Genomic DNA, 24,451 nt, shown 5'->3' with positions numbered 1-24,451 from the left:
CTTCCTTCCTTCTTTCTTCTTTCTTTCTCTTTTTTCTTTTCTTTTGTGTGTTTATACTTCTGGTATCTCCTAAATTTCTTTTTATTTTATTTTTTAGATTATAATATAATTGTCTCATTTCTTCTTTCTCCATTCCCCTTCAAACTCTCCCATATATATGGCCATTCTTAACACTTTTCAAATTGTGGCCTTATTTTTCATTAATTGATATTACATGTACACACACACACACACACACACACACACACACACAGAGAGAGAGAGAGAGAGAGAGAGAGAGAGAGAGAGAGAGAGAGAGAGAGAGAGAGAGAGAGAGAGAGAGAGAGAGAGTGTTCCTAAATATAAACTCTTCACATTGAGCTTTAAAGTCCGTGGGTTGTACAGGTTTTTCTGCTCTCCTGAGCATCCCTAGAATGCTGTTTGTCGAGTGGCCAAGGTTTTAGCTGGAGTATCACCCATGTGTTAGGAATGTGGAAAACAGCTACAGGCTTGAGATCCATACAAGCATAATCCCATCCATTTCTATACTTTCAATATCTCCCAAATATCAATCAGTCTGCTAATGGGCTATACTCCAGACTTTTTAGTCTTATCTATGTGGCTCCAGAAGGTAATCTACCTGTTGATCTCAGGCACAGGGTTACCAGTCTCTGGTGTTACTCTGAATTGGTGAGATCAGGTCTTGACTATAGCATCAGGATTCTTCACTTTATTACCTGAGCTGAGACTCGTACATCTTCCCTTTACATCTTCCCAGTGTTGTGCCCTCCTTCCTTTCACTACTGAATCCTGGACTGCTTATCACCCGAGGCTGTCTTGGCATTGCTTCTTGTTCTCAGGATCACAGTGTAGTTCAGTTTTAAAGCATAAGATGCATTTCAATGTCCTTCAAGTTTTACAGAGTAAGAAAATGGTATTATTTTGCACTGCTGACCTACCCACCAGAGGAATCATGGTTTCACCAAAATCTTCAAGCCAGGTTAAGGAGCCAAGTTGGAAGTCAAACACAGACAGTTTCACCAAAATCTACAACTGCAACTGGATTTAAGGTTGGTTAGCACTGTGAGGGGAGGACTGCTGCTTGTTTGTTTATTTTTGGCTTAAATTTCAAGGGGATATAGCTGATCATGACAAGGAAAGAATGTCAGCACTAGGCAGAGGTGCTTAGTCAGACTGAAGCCACAATCAGCATCCAGAGAATAATGCATGTTTGTGCTCAGCTCTTTCCTTTCAGGCAGAAATCCCAGTCCACGGAACTGACTCAACTCACAGTGTGTAGGCAGGTCTACCCAGCTCAATTCATCTAACCTAGATAACCACAACAAGCCACGTGTAAGCGTCCATCTCCCAAGTGACTCTTGATCTTATCAAGTTGGCAAGTGAGACCGACAGTCAGTCTTGCTAAGCTGTCCAAGCTCGTTTTGAGCACCGTCTGTAGGACAGATGGCTAGTGAATGTATACGATCCTTATGCCTACCTCACAGAAGAGCTGAAATACAGGCCTACACTACTAGGTCCAACTTTTGTTTTGCTATTATATTTATTTTTCAAAGTTGGTGTTTTCAGCTCACGTGATAGGAATAGGCACAAAGTGATTTGAACACTAGCTTTTCAATACCTTACAATTTATCTTAACGAATTTATTAGGCCTTTCATTGTCTTTATTTTGCACTGTCTGAAATGAAAATGTGTGTGTGTGTGTGTGTGTGTGTGTGTGTGTGTGTGTGTGTGCCTGCATGCTGTTCTTAATAAAGCATTTAGAGTTTTGAAAAGTGTGTCTTCATTTTGATCTGGCAACAGTGGAATCTTCCAGCATTATCCTTTCAACAAGTATTACGTTTATTTCATTTCATTAATGTACCAAGCCTGTGTGTCAGTAGTCTTATTGTTTAATCTGAGGAACTCTAGTTTTGAATAACCTTATTAGTCCAAGGAAGATGTTTTATTCCTAATGTATAGTTCAAAAAAAGTTATGATAAAATTTTCTGTTAAAGCTTAATTTTCTGCTTTGAAGAATGTTTTTTATGTTTTTATGGAGGTTAAGAAGAGAGGCAGAAGCAGGCAGTTCGTTGTGAGTTCGAGGCCAGCCTGGTCTACAAAGCTAGTCTAGGACAGTCAAGGCTACACAGAGACACCCTGTCTTGAAAAACAAAAACAAAAAACAAACAAACAAACAAGAATATAACATGGTTTAAAAGTGACTAGGTCCATATCGTGGGGGAGGAGGTCCCCCTCTGTCATCCACCTAGGGGAGGGGATTAGGGTGAAAGCTGGAGGGAGGGAGGAATGGGAAGATACAACTGATGGGACAGCAATTGAGTTGAAATCTGAATAAATTAATAAAATAAAAAAACTGACTAGGTCCAAACAAGCTTTTTTATTTACAAGTTACTTGGGCATTCTTTCCCTTAGTTCCTTCTGTTAGGAGATAAAAATGGTAGAAACCTCTGTAGCTGCTCAAGAGAATTAAGCAGACCTTTAAGTATAAACCCTTATGTTGAGCACGTAAGGAGGAACTTGGTAAATGGTAGCTTTAAAAATGTTAACGTTGTCTTTATTTATGGCATTGAAAATTCTTAGGCACACATTATATACTCTGTCCATAGTACCCATGTGCACGTTCTTGTTAAAGCCAACTGCTATTATAGAGATTGTCGTGTCTTTGTTGTTTGTGGACCCTACTTTATTTATTACATTCTTTACTCCTGTTCTTACAGTATTGTGTTTTGACTTCTACTTATTTTTGTTCATTCTCTCCTACCATACACTTATTTGTCTCATGCCTGTGATTATTTTCTAGAATATTAAATAACGTGGCATAGATTTAAAATAAATACTTCTAACCAGCAGATTTTTGCAGTAGCGAGCCCAGGCTGCGTGACTAAATTTCTCTATGCAGCTGTTCCTCCAAATATTCATTGTGGTTTGGCAATAAAAGCTATTCCATGATAATTGTTGTGATATATCTTAAATAGTAGGTCACAGATATGCATTTTTATTTTTCACAAATATAAGTTTTTTATTTTATTTTTCAAAAATTCATCAGTGGGAATCAGATGTGAGACCTTGAACAGTGCTGCCCCTGGCATGACACCCAGAGGGTATCGTCCATCCTCTGGCATGACACCCAGAGGGTATCGTCCATCTCTCTCTGAAACATTTAATGTTACCGCCATTTTGTTCTCTGTGTGCACCAGAAGTCATAGTGCCCTTAACAACTGAGCACGCTCCCTTGTCTCTCTCATTCCTTAGTCTTTAACACTGCAAGAGTCTAGACATTGCCTATTCACTCTTATTTCCCCACGTGAGACTCATCAAGAAAAAAAAATCCCTTCTATTTTCAGGTTTTTCCCTCTTCACATCTATCCTGATAATACTGCACCTTTAAAGCCTTTTCAAATTAGTGATTGTTTATTTCCAGAACTCCTTATATTATGGGGACTGGCCTCTTTTATGCTGTTCTTTTTTCTTTCCTGAAAACATTCAATATTCAATTCCAATATCAGTGTTTCAGACTTTTTAAAGTTTTTATGTTTAATGTTTGTCTCTTTCACACACATATTCTCCCTCCTCTCTCTCTCTCTCTCTGTCTCTCTCTCTCTGTCTCTCTGTGTGTGTATGTGCCCTTGTGTTGGTGTGGGTGCCTATGGAATTTTAGAGACTTTCAGCATTCACTTATCCATTGTGATAACTTGACTTTTCTACCCTTCCTTGGTCATGCACTTCTGTGTCCTTGCCTTGATCTTATTACTTTCTTTTATTACAAGCCCTATGAGTTTCAAACATTCTATCTTGCAACTAGTACTTTTGTTTTCCCCTTACTCCAAAAGGAATATGACAAGACAAAGTCAACATTACACCAACCCACTTCTATGATCTCTGATTTCTCTCTCTTCTTCCTCTTCAATTCCATAGCCACTTATTTTCTATTAATGTGTGGACTGTCAACGTCCTGAACCTATTTAATGTGAAAGTGGTTAAGAGAGCATCCAGGTCCCACTCTCTTTTGCCCATTTGATATTGTCCCCCAAGTCTTCTTCTTCTTACTTATTTTCTTTGTCAGGGGTATCATCCTTATCATATAAATGTAAGTTTTCAGCTTAAAAAATAACTTTTTAAATTACATATGCCTCAGCTACCCCATTACCATCTTATTACTCACCTGTCCTTTATAGAGAAGAATGTTTAAGGCATTTTTGGTGCTCTATGTTATCAGTCCACCCTTTCTTTCTTTCTTGAACCCACTATTAGCCCACCTCTCATTTGGCTTATTATAGCTTTTGACATAGTTGAACACATTTTTTAAAAATGCATTGTCTCCATAATTCTTTGATTTTTTTTTTTTTTTTTTTTTTGCTTATACTTATGTCTGCTTTTCTCTGTGAGCTCCTTCCCAGCTCCCTGGCATGTCCTACTACTGCTTTTACATGTGCTGGGGAGTCAGGGATGGGAGCGGGCACTTGTGCTCAGCCTTTGAACCTCTCAGCTTGTTTTTTGTATCTTACCACTTTAAATATCATTTGTATGATGGGGAAACTCAGTCAACCTGTTTAGTTTTGCTGAGGTTCAATCTTTCTCAGAAAATAAGAGCACAGAGAGTATGCGGACTTCGCAGGGCTTCAACATGATGGAGTACATGGAGCAGGGAAGCTATTGCTTGTGTGTTTAGTCATTTATTTATTATTTATTTGACTTAGTGCTGGGTATATTCATGACTATCCTGGAACTTGCTGTGTAGAACAAGCTGTCCTCAAACTCACATCCACCTTCCTCTGCCTCCCAAGTGCTGCTGGGATTAAAGACTTGTGCCACCATCATCCACCAGGGAATTTATTCTCATAGATGCTTTACAAATCAATTGTAGGAGTTAGTGAGTAGTTAAAATTTCATATGTGCTCATACTTGGTAACTAAGAAGTATGAAAGTGGTTTTATTTGAAATGAAAAATTAAACTAGTTGGACTATTTTGGGTGCTATTAGGAGCCAAATATTCTAGAAGAATGTTTTATTTCCATGTAGATGTTAGCCAATGCTTTATTACCCTTTAGGAAAGTAACTAGGCATCACTGTCTCATCATTTTACCATAGGTGTGGGAATGAAAGGGCTTATTTATCTCATAGTAGGCACCCCATAAGTGTTAATTTATTTGTCTCTGCTTTCAGAGATTATTTACATTAAATTTTAATAGATTTGGTGCTCTTCAGAGGATGTTTTTAGATACTTCCTGTTTTAGTCGATATTCTATTACTGTGAAGAGATGACCACAACTCTTATAAAAGAGAACATTTAACTGGGGCTGGCTTATAGTGTCAGTTGCTTCATCCATTATTGTCATGGCAGGAAGAACAGCAATGCACAGGCAGACATGGTGCTGAAGATGTAGCTGAGAGTTCTATATCTGGATCACAGGCATCAGGGAGGGGAAGAGAGAGAGAGAGAGAGAGAGAGAGAGAGAGAGAGAGAGAGAGAGAGAGAGAGAGAGAGAGAGAGAGAGATTGAGATTGGCCCTGTCTTGGGCTTTTGAAATCACAAAGACCACCCTCAGTGAGATACTTCCTCCAACAATGCCATATCCAAATACTGGAGCCCATGGGGGTCTTTCCTAAGTGAACCATCACGCTTTTTATCAGGCCAAATTAAAAAAGAAAAACATGTTTTTTTGCTTTTTATCATTAAATTATAATTTATTTTAATAAAAGATACTTTTAAAAATAGTTTCTACCTCTGTGAAGACAGGGTGACATAATAGTCTCACAATCAGCAAACTTTGAGGGAATATAACATGCACATTTGAGGTCTATATGCAGGAATGTATCTTTATGAAATAGAACTATCCCAGTATCACATCTCAGATGGTCAAGTTATAATAAGCAAAATACGCTTCTAAATTCTACATCTGTCAGCCGGATTTTAAGAAAATGCTTTCTCTTGGATGTGTGTTTGTATTTTCTGCTTTAAAATATGTTACAGAGATTGTGTCAAATTGTCTACAAGGAACTCATCAGTGACTAACTTTCTCTTCCTTCTCTTTCTTTCTTCATTCCTTTAGCTCTCTCTTTTACTTTTGGGTTTTCACTTGATTAGGGTAGAGCATTTGATACATGTAGACCAGCTGCCCTAAAATTCACTGTGGAAGCCAGGTTGGCTTTGAACTTGTGGCTTTCCTGCCTCAGCTCTCCAAGCTAGGATCACAGGTTTATGTTCAGCCACAAGCAACCTCTTGGACACCAGAAATCTTATTGTTTTTCCTCATTGGCTATGGTAAATATAAGCTATTCAAAATGGGGGAAAAAAGACCTTAACTATAAGCAGATAGTTAATCTAAGTATAACTGCATATTATCAGGTAGAGTTCTACTAATTCAACTGAAAATTTCCTCCTTAAAACAGATTTATTTGTTGCTAGATGCATCAAGGATCTCTCAGTCTCTCAGTTGGGCAGCTTTCCCTTAAAACCCAGGTTCTTTAATTAATTTAATCTGAATTTCTTTGGCAATTTCCCTACCTTAACAAATATACTAGTTGATTTTGTCAATTCATTTTCTTTAGAGAACCCTGATACACTATGTATATACTTTTATTAATGACATACCTCTTCATATTTAATTTAATCTTTGAGACATTATTTGATGGGATGCCCCCAAGAAATCGGCTACGCAAAGGTTTTCTCATTGAGAAATCAGAAACAATCATTAAATAGAATAAAGTACTGTAAGGAATTAAAAAGTTAAAGTTGATGAGCTTGAAAAGTTTTTAGCAACTATATATACTTTAGCAACTATATATACGTAATTATATATGTAGTATATATATAATTTCTAAGGAATATATATATTCACAAAAATAATTGCTATATGGTCCTGGATGGCATTCCCAGGTCTAAGAAAAATATTTGCTTTGATAGTCAGTATACTTTCTCTTTCTTGACTGAGCAATATTACATACAAATCAAGAACAGAAGACTTTTTTTTAAATGATGAAAAATAATGTAAAATATGTAAGCAGATAGCTTCCAAAAAACAACTTTTATTATAGAAAAGGCAGTTCTAAAAGTCCACATTTCTTTCCTATGAGATTACTAAGTACTTAAAACATTTCTTCAGTTTATGTTTATTTCATAATGTATTATCATATAAACAATCATTTAATTTTTAAAGGAGCTACTTGCTCAACTTACTGATTTCTGAAAAACACTGCAAAATTGTGTATACCTTCAACTTAAAACAATGATAGACAGCAAGCTAAAATAAATAGAATTTAATTGCAGATTTAGAGTTAGCCGGATTTCTTTATTTTACCATTAGGAACATGTCTGTCTAGAATATGTTGATGGCTTTCTTTATTTTTTAATTAAAATTACATTTATTTATTACATATGGACATGTATGTGTTATGATGATGTGTGTTGAGGTCAAAGGACCACTTCTGGGGGTAAATTCTGTCCTTTCAGGATGAGGCTCACAGAGATTGAATTCAGGTTTTCAGGCTTGGCAAAAAGTGACTTTACCCTGGGAGCCTTTTAGCTGACCTGGAAAATGTTCATGATTGTTTGAACAGTCCATGAAAGGTAACAGGGATATTAGTCTCCACTTCAGCCCTGGCAATTTCACTCAAGTCTTTGGCATTAAGAATCAGGAGATATGCAGGCTTTTGTCCTGCCCCAGGGCTCACCACCACGCTCAGAACCACACCTGTTAATTAAGACAGTTTTGACAATTTAAAATCAGCTCTTAAGATTATCTGACATTGAAATTGTATAGGTAATAAGGTAACATTACATTAACAAATATACAAAAGCATGAACCTTAGCTTGTTCCTGTTCTTTAATTATATGGCTGTGTGATCAGTTGAAGGGATCCTCTGAAGTCTTTCTTGCTGGATTAGCGCTATCCTCAGGAAGGGACTGACCTTTTATCTATCTCTCTTACAGTTGCACCACAGTATCTTACTGTAACTTCTAGATCAAAATAATAACTCATCAATGTTGATTCAGTTAATGGATCTATGTTCTTCTCTATAATATAAGGCTAGCATAAAAGTTATGACCAAGTAAAATTTTATACCTTAAAATTTTTAAAGCAGAATGGTGTGTTATAGTTATAATTTTCAAGACCTATATGTAAGTTTACATCTTTCAAAAAAAATGAAAACAGACTTTTACCTTTTTGAATGAGTGGTGTGAATGTAAAATCCACTTATCAGAAGATGGCCCCAATTTTAAAATTTCATCCTTATTTTAATATTTTAATCCTGCAAAGTATAGTATATGCCCTGTCCTTGCATTACTTTAAAATTATTCTATTATTTTTATCTGTATGGGTGTTTTGCCTGCATGAGTGTCTGTGTGCCACATGTATGTCTGGTGCCCAGTGAGGTCAGAAGGAGGTGCTAGGTCACTCTAAACTGGAGTTATAACTAGGTGTGGGTTATAATGTGGGTGCTGGGAATTAAACCCTGTCTTTGAGAAGAGCAGGCAGTGTTCTTAACCACTGACCCAGCTTTCCAGCTCCCCCAGCATTAATGCTTAATTGAGACTAAAGCTATGCAATGCAGTTGCTCCACTATATGCCAAGACTCTGGATTCTTTCTTAGCCCCAATTTACTAAAACAAACAAAAAGACAAAAACTAGAGTCCCAGGCTTGAACATCATGGATCTTCTAGAATATTCTATTTCCTTTTTTAAAACTCCATTTGCTTACTCCAAAATAGATATTAGTAAAGAAAGGCAAATACCTACAATTCTTGCTGTTATGCTCTTTTCTCATCCCTTCCATTCATAGCTTTACTATGACATGGAAGTGTTTTACTGTGTTTTTGTTTTTGTTTGTTTGTTTCCTAGTAGCAATTAACAAGACGTGACCACAGGTGAAAGTCACCTTCAGAGAGATTTCAATTCAGTTTAAGCATGGGTGTGGTTGTAATCCCAGCACTGGGGGAGGCAGAGGCAGGCTGATCTCTGTGAGTTTGAGGCCAGTCTGGTCTATAAAATGAGTGCAGGACAGCCAACGCTACACAGAGAAATCCTGTCTTGAAAAACAAACAATCACTTTAGAAAGTTATCGAATACTTAGACTAATAATAGCAAACACACCAAATTTCTACACAAAGGGAAGTTCAGACACTCATTGCTTCAATTACCATCATCTTCTTCCAAGGCATCTGGTTGAGAAACAAAGATGGGTTCAGATGGGTAAGAATCCGGCTCTTGCCACATCCAGATTTCTTTAGTTTTGACATTCAGCTTACAGAGCTGCTTATGAGCAAGAAAAAGCAACTGGTTAATTAATGAGTCTCTTTACTTGACCAGCACATAATTCAAAAGATCTACTGGGTGTTAGTAAGATGCTTTGCTACCTTGTCTGGAACAAAGTGATTCAGCCCAAGTCCATATGCATAGGTATATGGTTTCCCCCCACATTTCTGGTAATTGATTTGAGGAAATTCAAAGGCTTCAAAAGAGAACACAGACAGAAAAACATTCAACCTCTTTAAATTAAACATAAGTTCCTTTCCCAGTGATATTTCTAGATCATCTTACCTTGACGGGGCCCTGAAAAGAGAACTTCAGGTTCCAGCCAGATGGTTTCATCACTGCACAGAATGGCTGTGGCAGTTGTGTGAGGGAGTGTGACTAAATTCCTGCCTGTGTTAACCTAAGGAAAAACGATAACAGAGACCTTGGTGAGCAGAGAATAAATTCAAGCATTTATAAATGCCTCTTCTTTTCAGAGGTCATCATGCAGGGACTAGGAGTCTGGCTACTGTATCAACCTTGAAAGTCCTCAGATAGCTATCAGTAGATTATAGGTAGCCTGCTGGAAACACATTGTTCATTGTTAAAGATTTGCCTCTATTCTAATGTGTCAGCCACACTGGTTAACTTAAAATTCTTGATAATAGTCTTTAGCTTCGGAAAAGGTGACATGTGACATTTTCCTGTTCTAAAAGTCTATTCTTCTATACAGTCAATGAGTCAGGCAAGTCAATTACTTATGTGCTAGGCACCATGCTAGGTATTAAGAAGGCAAAGGATAATGAGGGATTCTCTAGTCATCTACAAATTCTCTATTACAAAAGCAATTGGCACGTACGACAACATCCTTGTCATTTGGTTACTTCACAAACACTCACTGAGCATCTCCTATAGACCATGGCTTATATTAGATGTCGGGGAGACAGCTATAGGAAGGCTGAAATGGTCCATGTTGTGTTTGAATGTAGAATTTAGGGACCCACGTGAGAGCATTATAATCAAGGGCTTTTGTAATGTTGTGGGATAAAGGAGAACATAGGTGGCACTTACCTGTGGGTAGGAAGGTCAGGGCATTACAGTGGGCTCAGAAGACCACTGAGTGTGTCAATGTCAAATTGGAGGAAATTTTCTGTCTACTTTAAGGAGTCAGAAAAAGACAAATCCTGAGAACAGCCTAAAGTTGAAAAGGACTTTAAAAACTCAGGAAGAAATAAGGGCTTTTCAAGGAGTATGATGTATGTTCCAAGAGAATCAGGGATCAGTGTGGTGACAATTAAGAGAACTTTGTGGAGAGCTAAAGAGTTTAGACTGTGTAAGGCACATGGGTTATAGTGAGAACCTGGACTTTCACTGTGGATAAATGAGGGGAAAACATATAAGGATTTTGAATAGACAAGGAACACACTGTGATTTATACTTAAAGAAATTCCTCCGGTTGCTTTGTTTAGTTTTTATTCAGGTATTGGTTTTGGGGATGAGAATAAAATTGCAAAACTTGACTCAGCAAAACCAGTTTGTTTTATAGTCAGGGTTAGAGAAAGTTATTTTAGCTAGGCTGATAACACTGGTGTTAGTGAGACAGGGTAGATGGAGTTGAGACTTTCTTGGTAAGTTGGTAAGTAGTGTTTGAAAGTGAGAGAGACAGAGAGCCCAGCATCGTGTTGTCTGATCTGAACAATTAAAGTTTGGTTCTCTTCCACAATGCTTGAAACTATTAGAGGTGGGTGCAGTTTTTGGTGGGGGAAGATAAGAAATTCAGGTTTTGTTCGTGAATATTAAATGGAAAATTGTAGGTGGTGGTTGATAACTTGAACCTTGAGGTCCAGAAGCAGGGGGAGATGGTATGCAGGCTACTTAAAAATAATCTGTCAAGGCGGTGAGGACACAAAAAGATAGTATAGGTGCCACCAACTGAGTTACAGGGCCTTTCAGCAGAAGAAAGGTATATGGTTGTAGCTTGTTAGAGCAAAATGACTTGAGAGGACTTGGTGAGAATGTTATGAATATTATTTACGATCAACTAAGAATACCAGGGAAAGATAAACTGAGAGGGAGGGAGGAAGTGAGGAATTGCTAGACTAATGTGTCTACTGCAAGGATGAGAAAAATTATCTCTGCTTAGGAAGAGAAACATTCAGGGTATAGCTACAAATGCTGGTGGGTGGTAGATGAGGCAGCAAGACTCTGTTTCTTTTCTGATTATTTAAAAAATGTTTAATTTATTATAATTTATTCAGATTACATCCTGATTGTTATCCCCTCTCTTGTATCTTCCCATCCCCACCCTCCCTTCCTCTTCCAACCTATTTCCCTTCCCTAGACCTCTGACAGAAGGGGACCTCCTCCCTCACCATTTGATCACAGTCTATCAGGTCTATCAGGTTAGCCTGCTTCCCCTTCCTCTGTGTGCCACCAGGCCTCCTCACCAAAGGGAAGTGATCAAAGTGGGGACACCAGAGTTCATGTCAGAGGTAGCCCCTTCCTCCCCCACAACCATGGAGAATTAGCTGTTCATTGGCTAGATCTGAACAGGGGGTCTAGGTTTGCTGCATGCATTGGCCTTGGTTGGTACAGCAGTTTGTGCAGGCCTGATGAAGAGAAAGCATCATCATCATTACATATGAAGCTATAAAAGTTGGAGGTATAATAGTGAGGAGAGGAGAATTTGAAATATTTAACTAGCAAAGCAAGACAATATGTGAAGCTAGGAAATGAAACAGTAAGATTTGTGGTAATACATTTAAAATTGTACTAACTAACATGACTGTGTTTTTGTAGCACTTAAATTTAGACTCAGAAGTACAAAAACGGAGGGGATAGATAATCTAATCAAACTATAGTGTGATTTTGACAAGTTTGATAAAGTAAGAGGTTAAAGAAGTGATTATCTACAAGGATGTTCATAAATTTTGACCACAGAAGATAAATTGAGTGAGAAGCAAACATGGACTTTTTAAGGTAGTAAAGGATAAGTGACATGTTCAATGAAAGAAAATTTATAGAATGAGTGTTCGCAGGGTAGGCAACATTGAAAGATAAGAGCTACAGCTAGAGCATTCAGTGAATGGGATTGCAAGAACATTGAAATTACAAAAGAGTATTTATATTCTAACAGAGATTTAGCTTTAGACTATTACCCAATCTGTTCTCCATGTCGTTGCCAGAGGGACCCATCTCATACACACACCAGACACACTTGAACCACGTCAGTAATCCCTTACCAATTACATGTTATCCAGAGTCTAACGAAGAAAACCCCTTTACAATCCCACTCCAATCCATCCTTCCATCTGTTCTTACAAACCTCCACCTCTCCTCTGCTCCCAGTGAAGCCTGCTAAGGACTCTGTTACACTTGTGTTAAATCCCATTTGATATATGTCTATGTCTATGCCAATATTTTACTATCTTCAGAGCCCATTTTCTCCCAACTATTATTTTTTATTAGCTTTCAGACAAGCTTAAAGACAAAATGATCAAGTTTTAAGCTGTGTTTGCTTTCTACTACCTCTGATTTTGGCCTTTAGTTCAATGTACCTGCTTCGATACCTTTTGTCCAAGCAGATAAAATACAGAAAGAAAAAGTGTGTGTTCATGTATTTATATGAGAAAATTACATTTTTCTTGGTTTTGACTGGTATTTTTATTTCACTAAAAATTCTGGATGCTGCTGATATTATTCTGAAACACGGAAGAGACAAAAATATAGAAATAAAGAGATGGCTTGTGGGATTCAGAAAGACAACTCTCCAAATATTCATAAAAACTAGGTTTCCTGATTCTAGATCTGTTGTTCTTTCAGTCACAAAGTCCCTATAAAGGCATACTTTCTTAATGGTAGTATAGATCTATTGATTCCTACTGTAGTTTGTGGTCAGGTAACAGCAGGTCACATTGTCTACTTAAGCAGAGTCTCACAGTCACCTTCAAACCTTTCATTTCTAAGGAAAGAGTAAACTCATATCACAGAAGAAGACAACCTGGGGCCCAGAGGACCTTTGTTTCAGATACCATCTACTCTCCATGTTATTAATTCCTTCTAAACATCACTCCTCCTGTACAGTGTTTATGGATCCTTTCTTTTCCCTTATCAAAATATTATTTAAGACTCAACTTTGAATTTCATTTTAGGGTTATTCATATATTAATAAACTTGAACACTACTTTTCTTGCCAGAAGTCCTACTGCATTTATTTCAGCACCAAATCATTAGAGGAATACCCTAATATTATTATTCTTATTGTTTAATGTCATCTTCAGATTTATGGAGAACCAAGTTTCCTTTACTTGCTTTCTGATCCTTCATTTATATAGAATTTTAAATTATTTAGAATACTTATACAAATGAGAAAAGATGCCAGAAATTACTGGGTCCATAGTCATTATGGAAGTATGCTTTCAAAGTGATTTTGTGAATAAAAAGTCTATAGAATTAGAAAGAAAAAAAAAACTACATCCCATGTGGGCTCTGTGGAAGTCGTGTTTCTAAATCACACTATTCTTTTGAGCCTCAGGTTCCTCATTTATGAAGTGAAAGATTTAATTAGTATTTTAAAAGTTCCTCCCAGATCTGAAATTTCAAGATTATAATCTATAAACATTACAGTTTCCAAGAGACATCAAACACTCATGAAATCCTTGTAAAGGAAATTACCTTGTCAATTGTCAAAGGAAGTACATATCTCCTGACTTCAGGCTGAGGAGCTTTCATGGCATTACTTTTTACTTCTTCCCAGTTCTCTCGTAAATTGGCTAAATATAAGTAATTATAAACAAATTCAAAGCTGGGGAAACAAGAAGTCAAGCATGAACGTAGTTACAAAAACTAAAGCAGGATCGAATGTAGCACAACCTGGCCTTGACCTTAAGATCTTCCTGCTTCTTCCTTTGAAATACTGGGATTTAAGGCATGGACCACAACACCTAACACATTATAAACAATTACAGAGATGGTTCATGACTTTGAAAGCATATATATCTGGTTGTTCCTTAGGCCACAACCCAGATGGTTATTGACAGAGATATTAGAGCCATTTCCTACTATTCAGTGAGGGAAATAAAGAGGTCGGCCTCATGGATATGTTGCAGTAACAGCAGCCTTACATACTCTTTATTATGCTCCACTGTCTCCATTCTGTGTCTTGAGGAGTCAATGTATTTTTAATGATTAGTCCGAGAATAGCACATCTGTTTCTATTATTCAGAGTGAGGGAGAGTTTGAGGCATCTTATAGACCTTGGGAAGTTTAAGCTTACTTTTCAAGTCACAGAACCTTCTATTTTCAGGCATGGATCAGATGCAGTTGGCGTTCAGTGTCAACTGTGGCTCTGATGGCCCAGTCAGTCTCTGATTGTTCAAGCTCTCTGGTCATTATTACTGCACTTTTTCCTGTCTCATACCACTTCCCCTTTCACATGTGATTCACATTAAGTAACAAGGGCTTGTATATTAATTAAATCACTTTGTCTTAAGAAGAAACTGGAGGTGGGAATGTTTATTCTGCATCTTTTCTTACCCTTTCCAGCAGCAGAGATCCACAATCAGAAACCCATTGTCTTCATATGTATTGATATGATGGAAGAGATTGAAAGGGGAGGTCCTGTATTTATTGTTGAAGTATTTTCTTTGTTTTTTGTCAGCAACATGAAGCCAAACCTGGATAAATAAGGAGATGTTTAGATAAATTTATAAAGGAAAAAATAATAAAAACTTTTCTCAGAATTACCACTTAACAAATGAATCAGACATACCCCCATGCTTTCATTGGACTCGAAACAGTCCATGTAGTTGGCTTCCCAAAGACTCCATGAAGAAAGAAACTTGAAAAGGTTAATTTTGACTGGAGTCTCCACAAAAACGATGTAGTTGGGAGTCAGACCAAAACTAAAATACAAATGGGCTTGTGAATGAGAGGGCTAGTTAGTTCTCAATTACACACACACACACACACACACACACACACACACACACAAAGTTTACACAAGGTATATTTAGTTACTCAGACTTAGAATGCTTACATGAAATTAATTAGCTTTCAACTTAATTTTCTACAAAGAACTGTCTCGATTAGGGTTGGTATCAAAGGTAGGCAAGGGAAATCTTTAAATCTGAGCTGTCTTCAAGTTACCTATGTACATAAGATGGCTTGAACCGATCACTGCAGGGGAACTGCACAACAACTTCAGACTTCTTTATTGGGTCTTCCTTGTCTGAAATAAAGTGGCTTTAAAGACTTTAGAAGAACAATAACTTCTTTCTCCTCCTCCTTCTTCTTCATATAAAGCATTTAAAACAGCTTATACAAGCAAAACAATACAGTTTCACATGTGATTTTTTTTTTCAGAGATTGTTTTCACCTTCTCAGTCATTGGTCTATCATAGTAGAATTTCATTTGAAGTGACAGTTGAAGAGCCAGGAGGCATTGCCATACTGTCAGCTAGAACACTGAGAAAGAGGAAAAGTAAGTGCCAGCTGAGGGTCCTGGGCAGAAAGTAGTAAGTACAGATCTGAAGCACCTGATGTAATGGATGTTACGGGTTGACAAGGGGAACAAAGGCACACTGGACACATAAGAGACTTGATACCCTATGAGCATATACAGGGGGAGGTAATCCCCCTCAGTCACTGTCATAGGGGAGGGGAATAAGGGGAAAATGGGAGGGAGGGAAGAATGGGAGGATACAAGGGATGGGATAATCATTGAGATGTAACAAGAATAAATTAATTAAAAAAAAAAAAAGAACGACCCTCCCACACAAGGTGGGGCGGCGGGGGGGGGGGGGGCGGAAGCCTTGATTTTAACAGGCAAATTGCTTCTATTGAGGGCATAGGAGCAACTCCAGAAGTAGAATCCACTTTGGGGTTTTGGGTAGGACTTTTTATAGGCTCCTGGTCTGATTTTTTTTTCTCTCTTTTCTGATTGGTCCCAGACTGGGATTCCTCTCTTTACTAGGCCCTTTTCTCTTCAGCATGTCATTTAGACTTAGAAACAGTTTCAGTCTCTTCCAGGGAGGTGGATTTTCCTTCACCCCAGGGCACAAAATAATTCTTCCTTAAAGGGCCAGTAGCGTTTCCCAGATCTGCACACTTCCCTTCGTTATGAAGCTACACTAACCCAGGAAAATCCAAACAGCAGCAAATTTGAAAAAGCATGCAAGGAAGAGTACTATGGAGTCACATCTTACAGCAAGTGGAGGTCACGTTTAAGTTCAAGGAAGTAAAACAGTGCTTTAGTGTGGGCAAAACTCCCTCATGGTATTACAAAGCTCTTCAAAACAACAGTATGGATGAGCAATATTAACAGATCAGTCCAATAAATACTACACATGTTAGAGCTCATGCATGAAACAATAATATAAATGACTCTTTAAATAGTGGCAATGGCCTCCCCCAAAACTTCTCAGTCAGTCTACACAAAGAGGAACTCAAGATTTGCTTGGCATATGAATAAGTGGTCAATACATGTTTGATAATTTTAAATCCAAATAATATTTAAATACACATATGTACTAGACCTTGAAACACTGTAGAGTAGAACTTGGCCCCTTGCTTTCTGGATTTTTAAGTTATCATAGTTTTCTGTTCTGCCTCTGGACACTAGTCAGTTGATAGGATAGGAATGAGAGCAAGTTTTATCAAGTCTGAGAGTAATCCTGATACTATGATCTAGAGCCGATATTTCCAGCAGCTTTTTTTTTTTTTTTTTTTTTTTTAAATGATAAGAACACGCTTTTCCTCTACTGGAAGAAAGATTGCAGCCTCACCTGCTTGCAGTGGAGGGATCTTAATAATGTTGTAGGCAACTGAAAAATTTTTCCCAAAGCAATTGCCAATGTTGTAAACAGTTCCATCACTTTCAATATGTGGATGAGCAGTGGCGCCATTGACTGAAACATAGTTGCAAAGATCAACCTGTGCAATGAAAGATGAATTTTGGGGGTCCTGTCCAGTTTCAGTTGTACATTATGAATAGGACATTAGATATGGTATTGATGTTGAGGTTGTCAATAAATTAATGGCAGGATATGCAAATTCCTTTTTTCTTTTTTCCTTTAAAAAATTTTATAACTTATTCATATTACACCTTGATTGTTATCTCCTGTCTTGTATTTCCCGTTCCCACTCTCCCTCCATCTTCTGCCCTATTCCTTTCCCTAGATACCTTTGAAGGGAGGGTTCCTCCTCCCCCACTGTCTGACCACATCCCATCAGGTCTCATCCAGATAGCCTGCATCCCCTTCCTCTGTGTGCCACAAAGGGGAGGTGATCAAACTGGGAGAAGCACAGTTCATTTCACAGGCAGTTCCTGCTCCCCCGCAGCTGTGGAGAATGAGCTGTCCATTGCCTATATCTGAACAGAGGGTCTAGTTTCTCTGCATGCATTGTCCTTGGTTGGTGCAACAATTTGTGCAGCCCGCCGCCCCCGCCTCCACCCCAACTCCCAGGTCCAGATCTGCCAGTCTTGATGGTCTCCTTGTGGGGTTCCTGAACCCTCTGGGTCCTTCCATCTTCCCATTCTTCAATACTACTCTCAATGCTCTGTCCAGAGTCCAGCAGCGAGTCCCAGCATCTGTTCCAACCTAATTATTTGAACTAAGCATCACATTAATGCTATTTATAGTCCTGAATTTCATGACTGGTCCCCTTATCACCTCTGTCCTCCCATTCCCAAGTAAACACCCTAAAGTATAACTGCTTGTACAATTTCATTGAGCAAACAGTTTCAGTAACTTTCCATCAGTAAAACAGATTATTTCAAAATTATAGGTCATTATTCAAACTTTCATTTTTACCCTACTGTTTGCCACTATTCCCTTTTAAACTATCTACTAGTAGATGACTAGTTCTCAGTTTAAAGTATTAGTGTCCCCTATTTGAAATATCAGAGCCTTTTTTTTTTTTTGGATTTCATAGTAAACAAGGACATTTCTAGTATTCAGTAGACAAAGTCAGGACCATCAAGCCTTTGCAGTTTACAGGACAGCCTACAGTGATGAACTGTCTCTTGTCCAAAGCGTCCACAGAGAACTATTGCAAATTTAGCCTAAAAAGATTATTCTCAGTTTCTGCAAACATGTCCCCTATTTCCTCATCTCTGTAACTTTGATCAGGCAACCCCTCATTCTTGAATGTTCTTTGACAAAATTCACTGATGTTACATGCATTCAGATGAAATGCAAGAGTTCAAACTTGGATCTCATGTTTCTCTACCCTAAATAACTGCCTTGAGACATACTTTTGTATCTTCTTTCCTTAGGTATACATTTTCTTAAAAGATTTTTATCACTGTGACTGTTCCCGAGGGGGACCACCTCAGTCATAGGGGAGGGGAATGGTGGGAAGGTGGGGGGGGGAGGAATGGGAGGATACAAGGGATGGGATAGACATTGAGATGTAACAGGAATGAATTAATAAAAGAAAAAGAAATTAAAAAAAAAAAAGATTCTTAGATGTCTTAGAAAGCCTGTACAGGGGGAGGAGGTCTCCCTCAGTCACAGTCATCAGAGCGGGGAGTAAGGGGAAAATGTGAGGGAGGGAGGATACAAGGGATGGGATAACAATTGAGATGTAATATGAATAAATTAATAAAATATATTTTTAAAAAGAAAAAAAAGATTTTTATCACATTCGGAATCCTGTTATTGTATGCTTCTTTTCTTTTCCCATCTAGAATGTAAGCTTACTAAAGACAAACACAGTACTTTGCAAAAATATGTTATACATACTGGTTGAAATTGTGTGTTTAAGCAATACTCATGATGACTGCATATGTTCTTAGAAAAATGTATCATTTTCTAATATTTTGATCAATATTATTTCATTTAAAACAGCATTATTTTCAAAAAATAGGGCCAAATTGGTGAAACAAAGTTGCTTAAAACCACCAATGGCAGGTTTTCAATAGTAGTTTAACACTGGTACATACTGGATCCAAGCAAGCCTATTAACTCAAGGGTCAGAGACAGTGCTGTGCTACTTATTGATATATATATCCCTTGTATCTTACAAAAGTTTTGATACATAGGAAGATTTTAGAAAATATTTATGTTACAAGTGAAGGAATGTTAGGTTTTAAAATTGGTCTCCTGCCATCTACACGAGTATTTAAAGATTAAGAAATAAATTTCATCCTATGTTACATACCTAGTTACATATCAAGCCAAAACTTGAAATTTAATTTATCTCCTATTTTCTTTCTGTTAAATTTATCCTAATGTTTTAATTCTAAGTTCCCAGTTGTATGTACTTGAGCCATGTCACCTGAGCACAATGTCCTACCTGTTTAATTGTCTCCAAGGTCTCAGGGTTAATCTTTGTGATAAAATTGGTTTCTGTGCATGCATAATAATCTTCTCCCACTGGGTAGATATTTACAAGGGCATTGTCAGTAACCTCTACTCCTCGAAAGTAAGAAAAAAACCTGTAGAAGCAAGCGATTTTTGTAGTTCAATAACTTTTAAGCTAGTTGAACAAAAAGGGGCTGATACAAAATGCGGTTTGGTTTCATTAACCTGGAAAATACGTTCTTGCAGGGGTCTGGGAAAGCACAGGTGCCAAATTCCGTTATGACGATCCTCTTCTCCGTCATTGCTCGGACATAAGCATCAGTGCGGATGAATCTGAAGGACATTGAGAAAGGATACAGGAGGCTATCCATGAAAGACACATGAAACTGCGAGTCACTCAATGTATTTTCATCAGATTGGAATCATGAACCCCAAACAAATATTGAAAGCCATCAGCTCCCTTTATTGGGATGACAAAGGGAAAGAGCTTAAATTGAGTCTTCTAAACCTAACTGTGATTGATAGGGAAACTGAGGCACCCAAAGTTAAGTGGTTGATGTATGTGATTGTGATATTGACCAGAGTTAGACAAAGTAATTGTATCATATCATATCACAGTTCCACAGTGTGGTAAGTAGTTTTGTCAACTTGACATAAACTAGAATTCTTTGGGGAACAGAGAACTTTCATTTAAAAGATACCTCCATCAGATTTTCTGTAGACAAGTCCATGGGGCATTTTTTTTTTAAATTAATGATTGATGCAGGAGAGCCTAGGCCACTGTAGGTGGTACCACCACTAGGAAGGTGATAAAAAAAAACAGGCTGAAGACTGGATTGATTGTTCAGCCATTAAGATTATTGGCTGCTCTTCTAGAGAACTTGGGTTCAATTGCCAGTGCCCATGTTTTCAGCTCACAACCATCTATAAATCCATTTCCAGGGGATCTGACACCCACTTCTAGCTTCTGCAGGTACAATATGAATGTGACACACACATATACATATAGGCAAACATACACATTAAATAACATTTCCAAAAACATTGGTTTTAAAGAAGTCAAGGATGGAGAGAGAGAGAGAGAGAGAGAGAGAGAGAGAGACAGACAGACAGACAGAGATAGACAGACAGAGATAGACAGAGACAGAGTCAAAGACACACACACGCACACACTCTTGCAGAGTAGCTGTTGAGCCTCTCTCTCTATATATATATTTTTTTTTCAATGACATTTTAGCATTTTTGGGTGACTTTGCAAATATTCAGACCTCAGTAGACCACAAAAAAAGAAAGAAAGAAGTTTGGAACTGTGCTCTGGGTTCAGGAAGGTGAAAGTTCACACTGGAGAACAGAGATAGGCTCTACTCAGTCATGGAACAGAGTGCTGGCTTACCTCCTGTAGTATGTGACATGACCCTCCTTAAAGTCAAACTTGTGTAAAAGGGCTTGTCCATCAAACAGGTGATAGAAAGGCTCAGATCCAACTTCAAAGAGCCCTGGCCCACATCGAAGGAGACTTCCTGTGAGCCAGAGAGGAATCCTGCCTGTAGCAAAGTGAGATAGTAGGTGATACCAATTACTAGATTGCCTAGGTGCCTGTTCATTTGTTGTCAGCTTACCTTTGGATAGAATGTCAGATTTTCTTATAAAATTTAGTGGATTAAAAAGTAGGGGAATGGATTTTAGGAGCATGGATCAAAATACTAAAGCTACGTATGTTGACAGAAAACTTTGGTTTAAATTTTGAGATGCTGTTTTACTATGCTTCTTTTGATAGCCTGTACTCAGTTTACAGATCAAGCTGGCCTCAAACTCAGATTCACCTGCCACTACTTTTTAAGTGCTGAGATTAAAGGTGTGCACTACTATGTCCATCTAGAAGAAACCTTTTAAATCTCATTTATCTTGGGATGTGAAGGAGTACTCTTTTTGCAGTCCAATCTATGTGGCAGAGAAGGTACAGGACTAGGTGTCAGGACTTGGACTCAGATGCAGGATATCCTTCTGCCCTCTCTGTGCTCTTGTTTCCTTTTATGAAAAAACGAGGAGCATCCAGAATTGTCATTTGGGTCTTCCATCTTCCGCAGTGAGACTTGGTCAATCCTCTTATCCTTAGAAAAGTACAGCATGTTTGCTCAATCCTTACCAGATCTTTATATTCAAACAAAGGAATTGCTGCCTACAAATCAACCTCAACGACCTAGCAGACATTAGACTAAGAACTAGAAAACAATATTTGCCTTGTCTGAAAGCTGGTGTTTGATACTAAACCTAGATGGTAGCACCATCATCTAGCTGAGGAGTATTGACTTCTCTCCTCTTTTATAGAGCAGAGAGCAGAGGAAAGATTTGGCCAAGCATTGACATTTCCCATTGCATCTTGTTATACTAATAAATCTTAGGCTGGTAAAAATACACCTGTTATACTGGACTGGTACAAAAGTTTATTTGATTTCACTTTATTCAGTAAAAAGTTTTAGAAGGAGGCAAAAAAGAAACATATGAGCTCCATATTTTCTCCCCTGTATCATAGAAACAACCAGTACTGAGAGACCTGAATGACTATAAAGCCTGAGAAAAATGATCTTGACAGAAAAGAAAGCTTTTAGAAGAGTCAGACTGTGGTAGCCTGAACACAGTACTCAGAGGCTAAAGTAAAAAGGGCATCACATTTTATGCCAACCTAGGCTATACAGCAAGACCCTAGTTTACACAGTCAACAAGCAAGTCAAGATCAGTGAGACTAACCTGTGACATGAGCCGTTAGTGGTGAGGACAGTTCCTCCACAGTTTCAAATAGTTTCTTGTAACCACCAGCAGGGTGTTCAATTCTGAAATGGGAAGGTTATGAGAAAGAAGCATAGGTTGATAGTCAAAGTGGTCCAGGCGATCAGAGGCAGTGCCCTTGGAGAAAGGTGCATTAAGAACTCCTTCCAGTGTGCATGCAGCCCAGCTCACTTAGGGTTTTATGGGGTGCTGTTCAAGACCTTCCTTTCATGTCAAAGAGAATATCCTCACTTTTAGTAAAAGTACCTATATGACCCTCGTCTCCTCTCTGTAGTTCTTCATGTTCCTAAAAATGCATCAACTAATCCTGCTATGTTCACTTCTCTTCCTGAATTGTGACACTCACGAGGTTCTTCTCAAGAACCACCTGCCCTAGAGGCACCTAGCTGACCTCGCTCAGTGAGACACCACTGACCTTCCCATGGACTCATTCATTCACAGAGAATGACATCAGCATTCAGGGTCGGGTGTATCACCCTTTGTTATTAACCATATCATGCTATTAGTTCTTTCCATCGTCTCACGTCTCCACCAATTCTCAAGAGTTATAGTACTTTCAAGAACTACATCAAGAGATTCAGATTCTATATTTGTTTGTGTGTGTGCCTATTTCTTATGTCTTATCTTTGTTTCCATTTTACAACTTCTTAAAATATAGTCCTAACTAAACCTCCTTATTTTATTTTAAAAGAATGGATTTTCTTTTTTTTTTTTTTTAAGATTTATTTATTTATTTTATGTATATGAGTGCTCTTTCTGCATGCACATCTACATGCCAGAAGAGGACATCAGATCCCAGAATAGATGGTTGTTAGCCACTACTTGGTTGCTGAGAATTGAACTCAGGACTTCTGGGAAAGCAGACAGTGCTCTTAACCACTGAGCCATTTCTCTAGCTCATTATTAGACAGTTCATAGATGTTTAAATTTCTGAACACTACAGTAGAATAAGTAGTATTGTAATATCACCTCTAGAATTGGAAAAATTGCTTAAAATTAGGTAATTTAAGTAATTTAAAGTAATTTACCAAAGCTACACAGGTATGAAATGACCAGGCAAGGCATGAAACTCGTATCTGTTCATGATTGCCTTCCAGGTCCATTGCGAGTCATGCAGATCTCACCATCATCTAAATGACAACCCTGAATATTCAGTTCACTGCAGGGAAGGGCATCTCCAGCCAGGCCCAGGGCATGTGTTAAGCAAGCCATAACCCAATACTAATTGCTGTAGGACACCCTGATATACCCCATTTACCATCACAAAGGCAGAATAAAAGGTCTCTTATACTTACTGGATAGACATTTTCTCCCAGTGAAGATTAGAGAGTTCTAGTACCAGCTGTAGGATGAGGAAGAAAGCCCCTAGCCAGGGCTTTTTTGTATGCCATCTAATCCTCCTTGGAGGAACTTGCGGCTCTGGGAACCCTCTCCACCTTCTCAGCTGATGGAGGCTAACAATAGTGGCTTTCAGCATTTTAAATGAGTGCACATTTTTTGGACTTGGTGTTCCCATAACAGTACTTTGATTGTTTTCCACAGACTTGGATCCTTCCCAGGGAGAACGAGAATTGAGTTGGATAGAAAGGAACTATGTGTGCATGTCATGACAGTCCTGAGCTGACCTTAGTCACCACACATTGTTTGGTGCCCACTTTTGTCCACTACCTCTTTGCTCTCATACTCACTGTGATTCATTTACTCAATTTTTAAAAGTTATTTATTATACATGATCTAGAACTGGTTAGAGACAGCACAGTCACTACCATTATGTTATACGTCTCATGGTGACAGAGCACCATTTGATAAAATTTAACTATTGCTAACATTAGAGATGTATGGGGTGCTGTCCTTGGATGGTTTAGCTTTGCTGTCCTTCTTTGGCATAATTTGGTACCCAGGCCATTTCAATAAGACTGATAATTTCAGCTGTCATTTTGTTATTGTTGTTGTTGAGGATGAAATATTACATGTTCCTGCTTATCACCACTGATTGCCTGTTGTCCACCACTGTCCTGACCATTGCTTTTGCTATGCACTCAGAGACTGAACAATGCCATTTTATTTACATATCCACACTCATATTAAGCTACTGTTATTATTAAGAAAAGACACATGCTGTCC

General features: G+C 38.1%; 1 protein-coding gene across 2 annotated transcripts; it reads right to left on the bottom strand.

Moving 5' to 3' along the window:
• Positions 1 to 7,539: 7,539 nt before the first annotated feature.
• On the bottom strand, positions 7,540 to 23,633 carry Rpe65 (retinoid isomerohydrolase RPE65). Of its 2 annotated transcripts, XM_051165693.1 has the most exons (14): positions 23,623 to 23,633; positions 22,289 to 22,371; positions 20,934 to 21,084; positions 19,766 to 19,873; positions 19,533 to 19,674; positions 17,018 to 17,165; positions 15,381 to 15,462; positions 15,004 to 15,136; positions 14,769 to 14,908; positions 13,908 to 14,037; positions 9,540 to 9,654; positions 9,356 to 9,450; positions 9,140 to 9,251; positions 7,540 to 7,691 (listed from the first exon to the last, which is right to left on the bottom strand). In XM_051165693.1, exons 1-14 carry the CDS (start codon positions 23,631 to 23,633, stop codon positions 7,540 to 7,542), a joined length of 1,602 nt encoding a protein of 533 aa, XP_051021650.1. The 2 variants fall into 2 exon arrangements, with proteins under 2 accessions (XP_051021650.1, XP_051021651.1); XM_051165694.1 differs by lacking the exon at positions 19,766 to 19,873.
• Positions 23,634 to 24,451: the final 818 nt, after the last annotated feature.

Source organism: Acomys russatus, chromosome 23 (assembly GCF_903995435.1).
Source record: "Acomys russatus chromosome 23, mAcoRus1.1, whole genome shotgun sequence".
Lineage (NCBI taxonomy): Eukaryota > Metazoa > Chordata > Mammalia > Rodentia > Muridae > Acomys > Acomys russatus.
The sequence above is the reverse complement of the archived record's forward strand: the minus strand, read 5'-3'. Positions and strand labels throughout refer to the sequence as shown.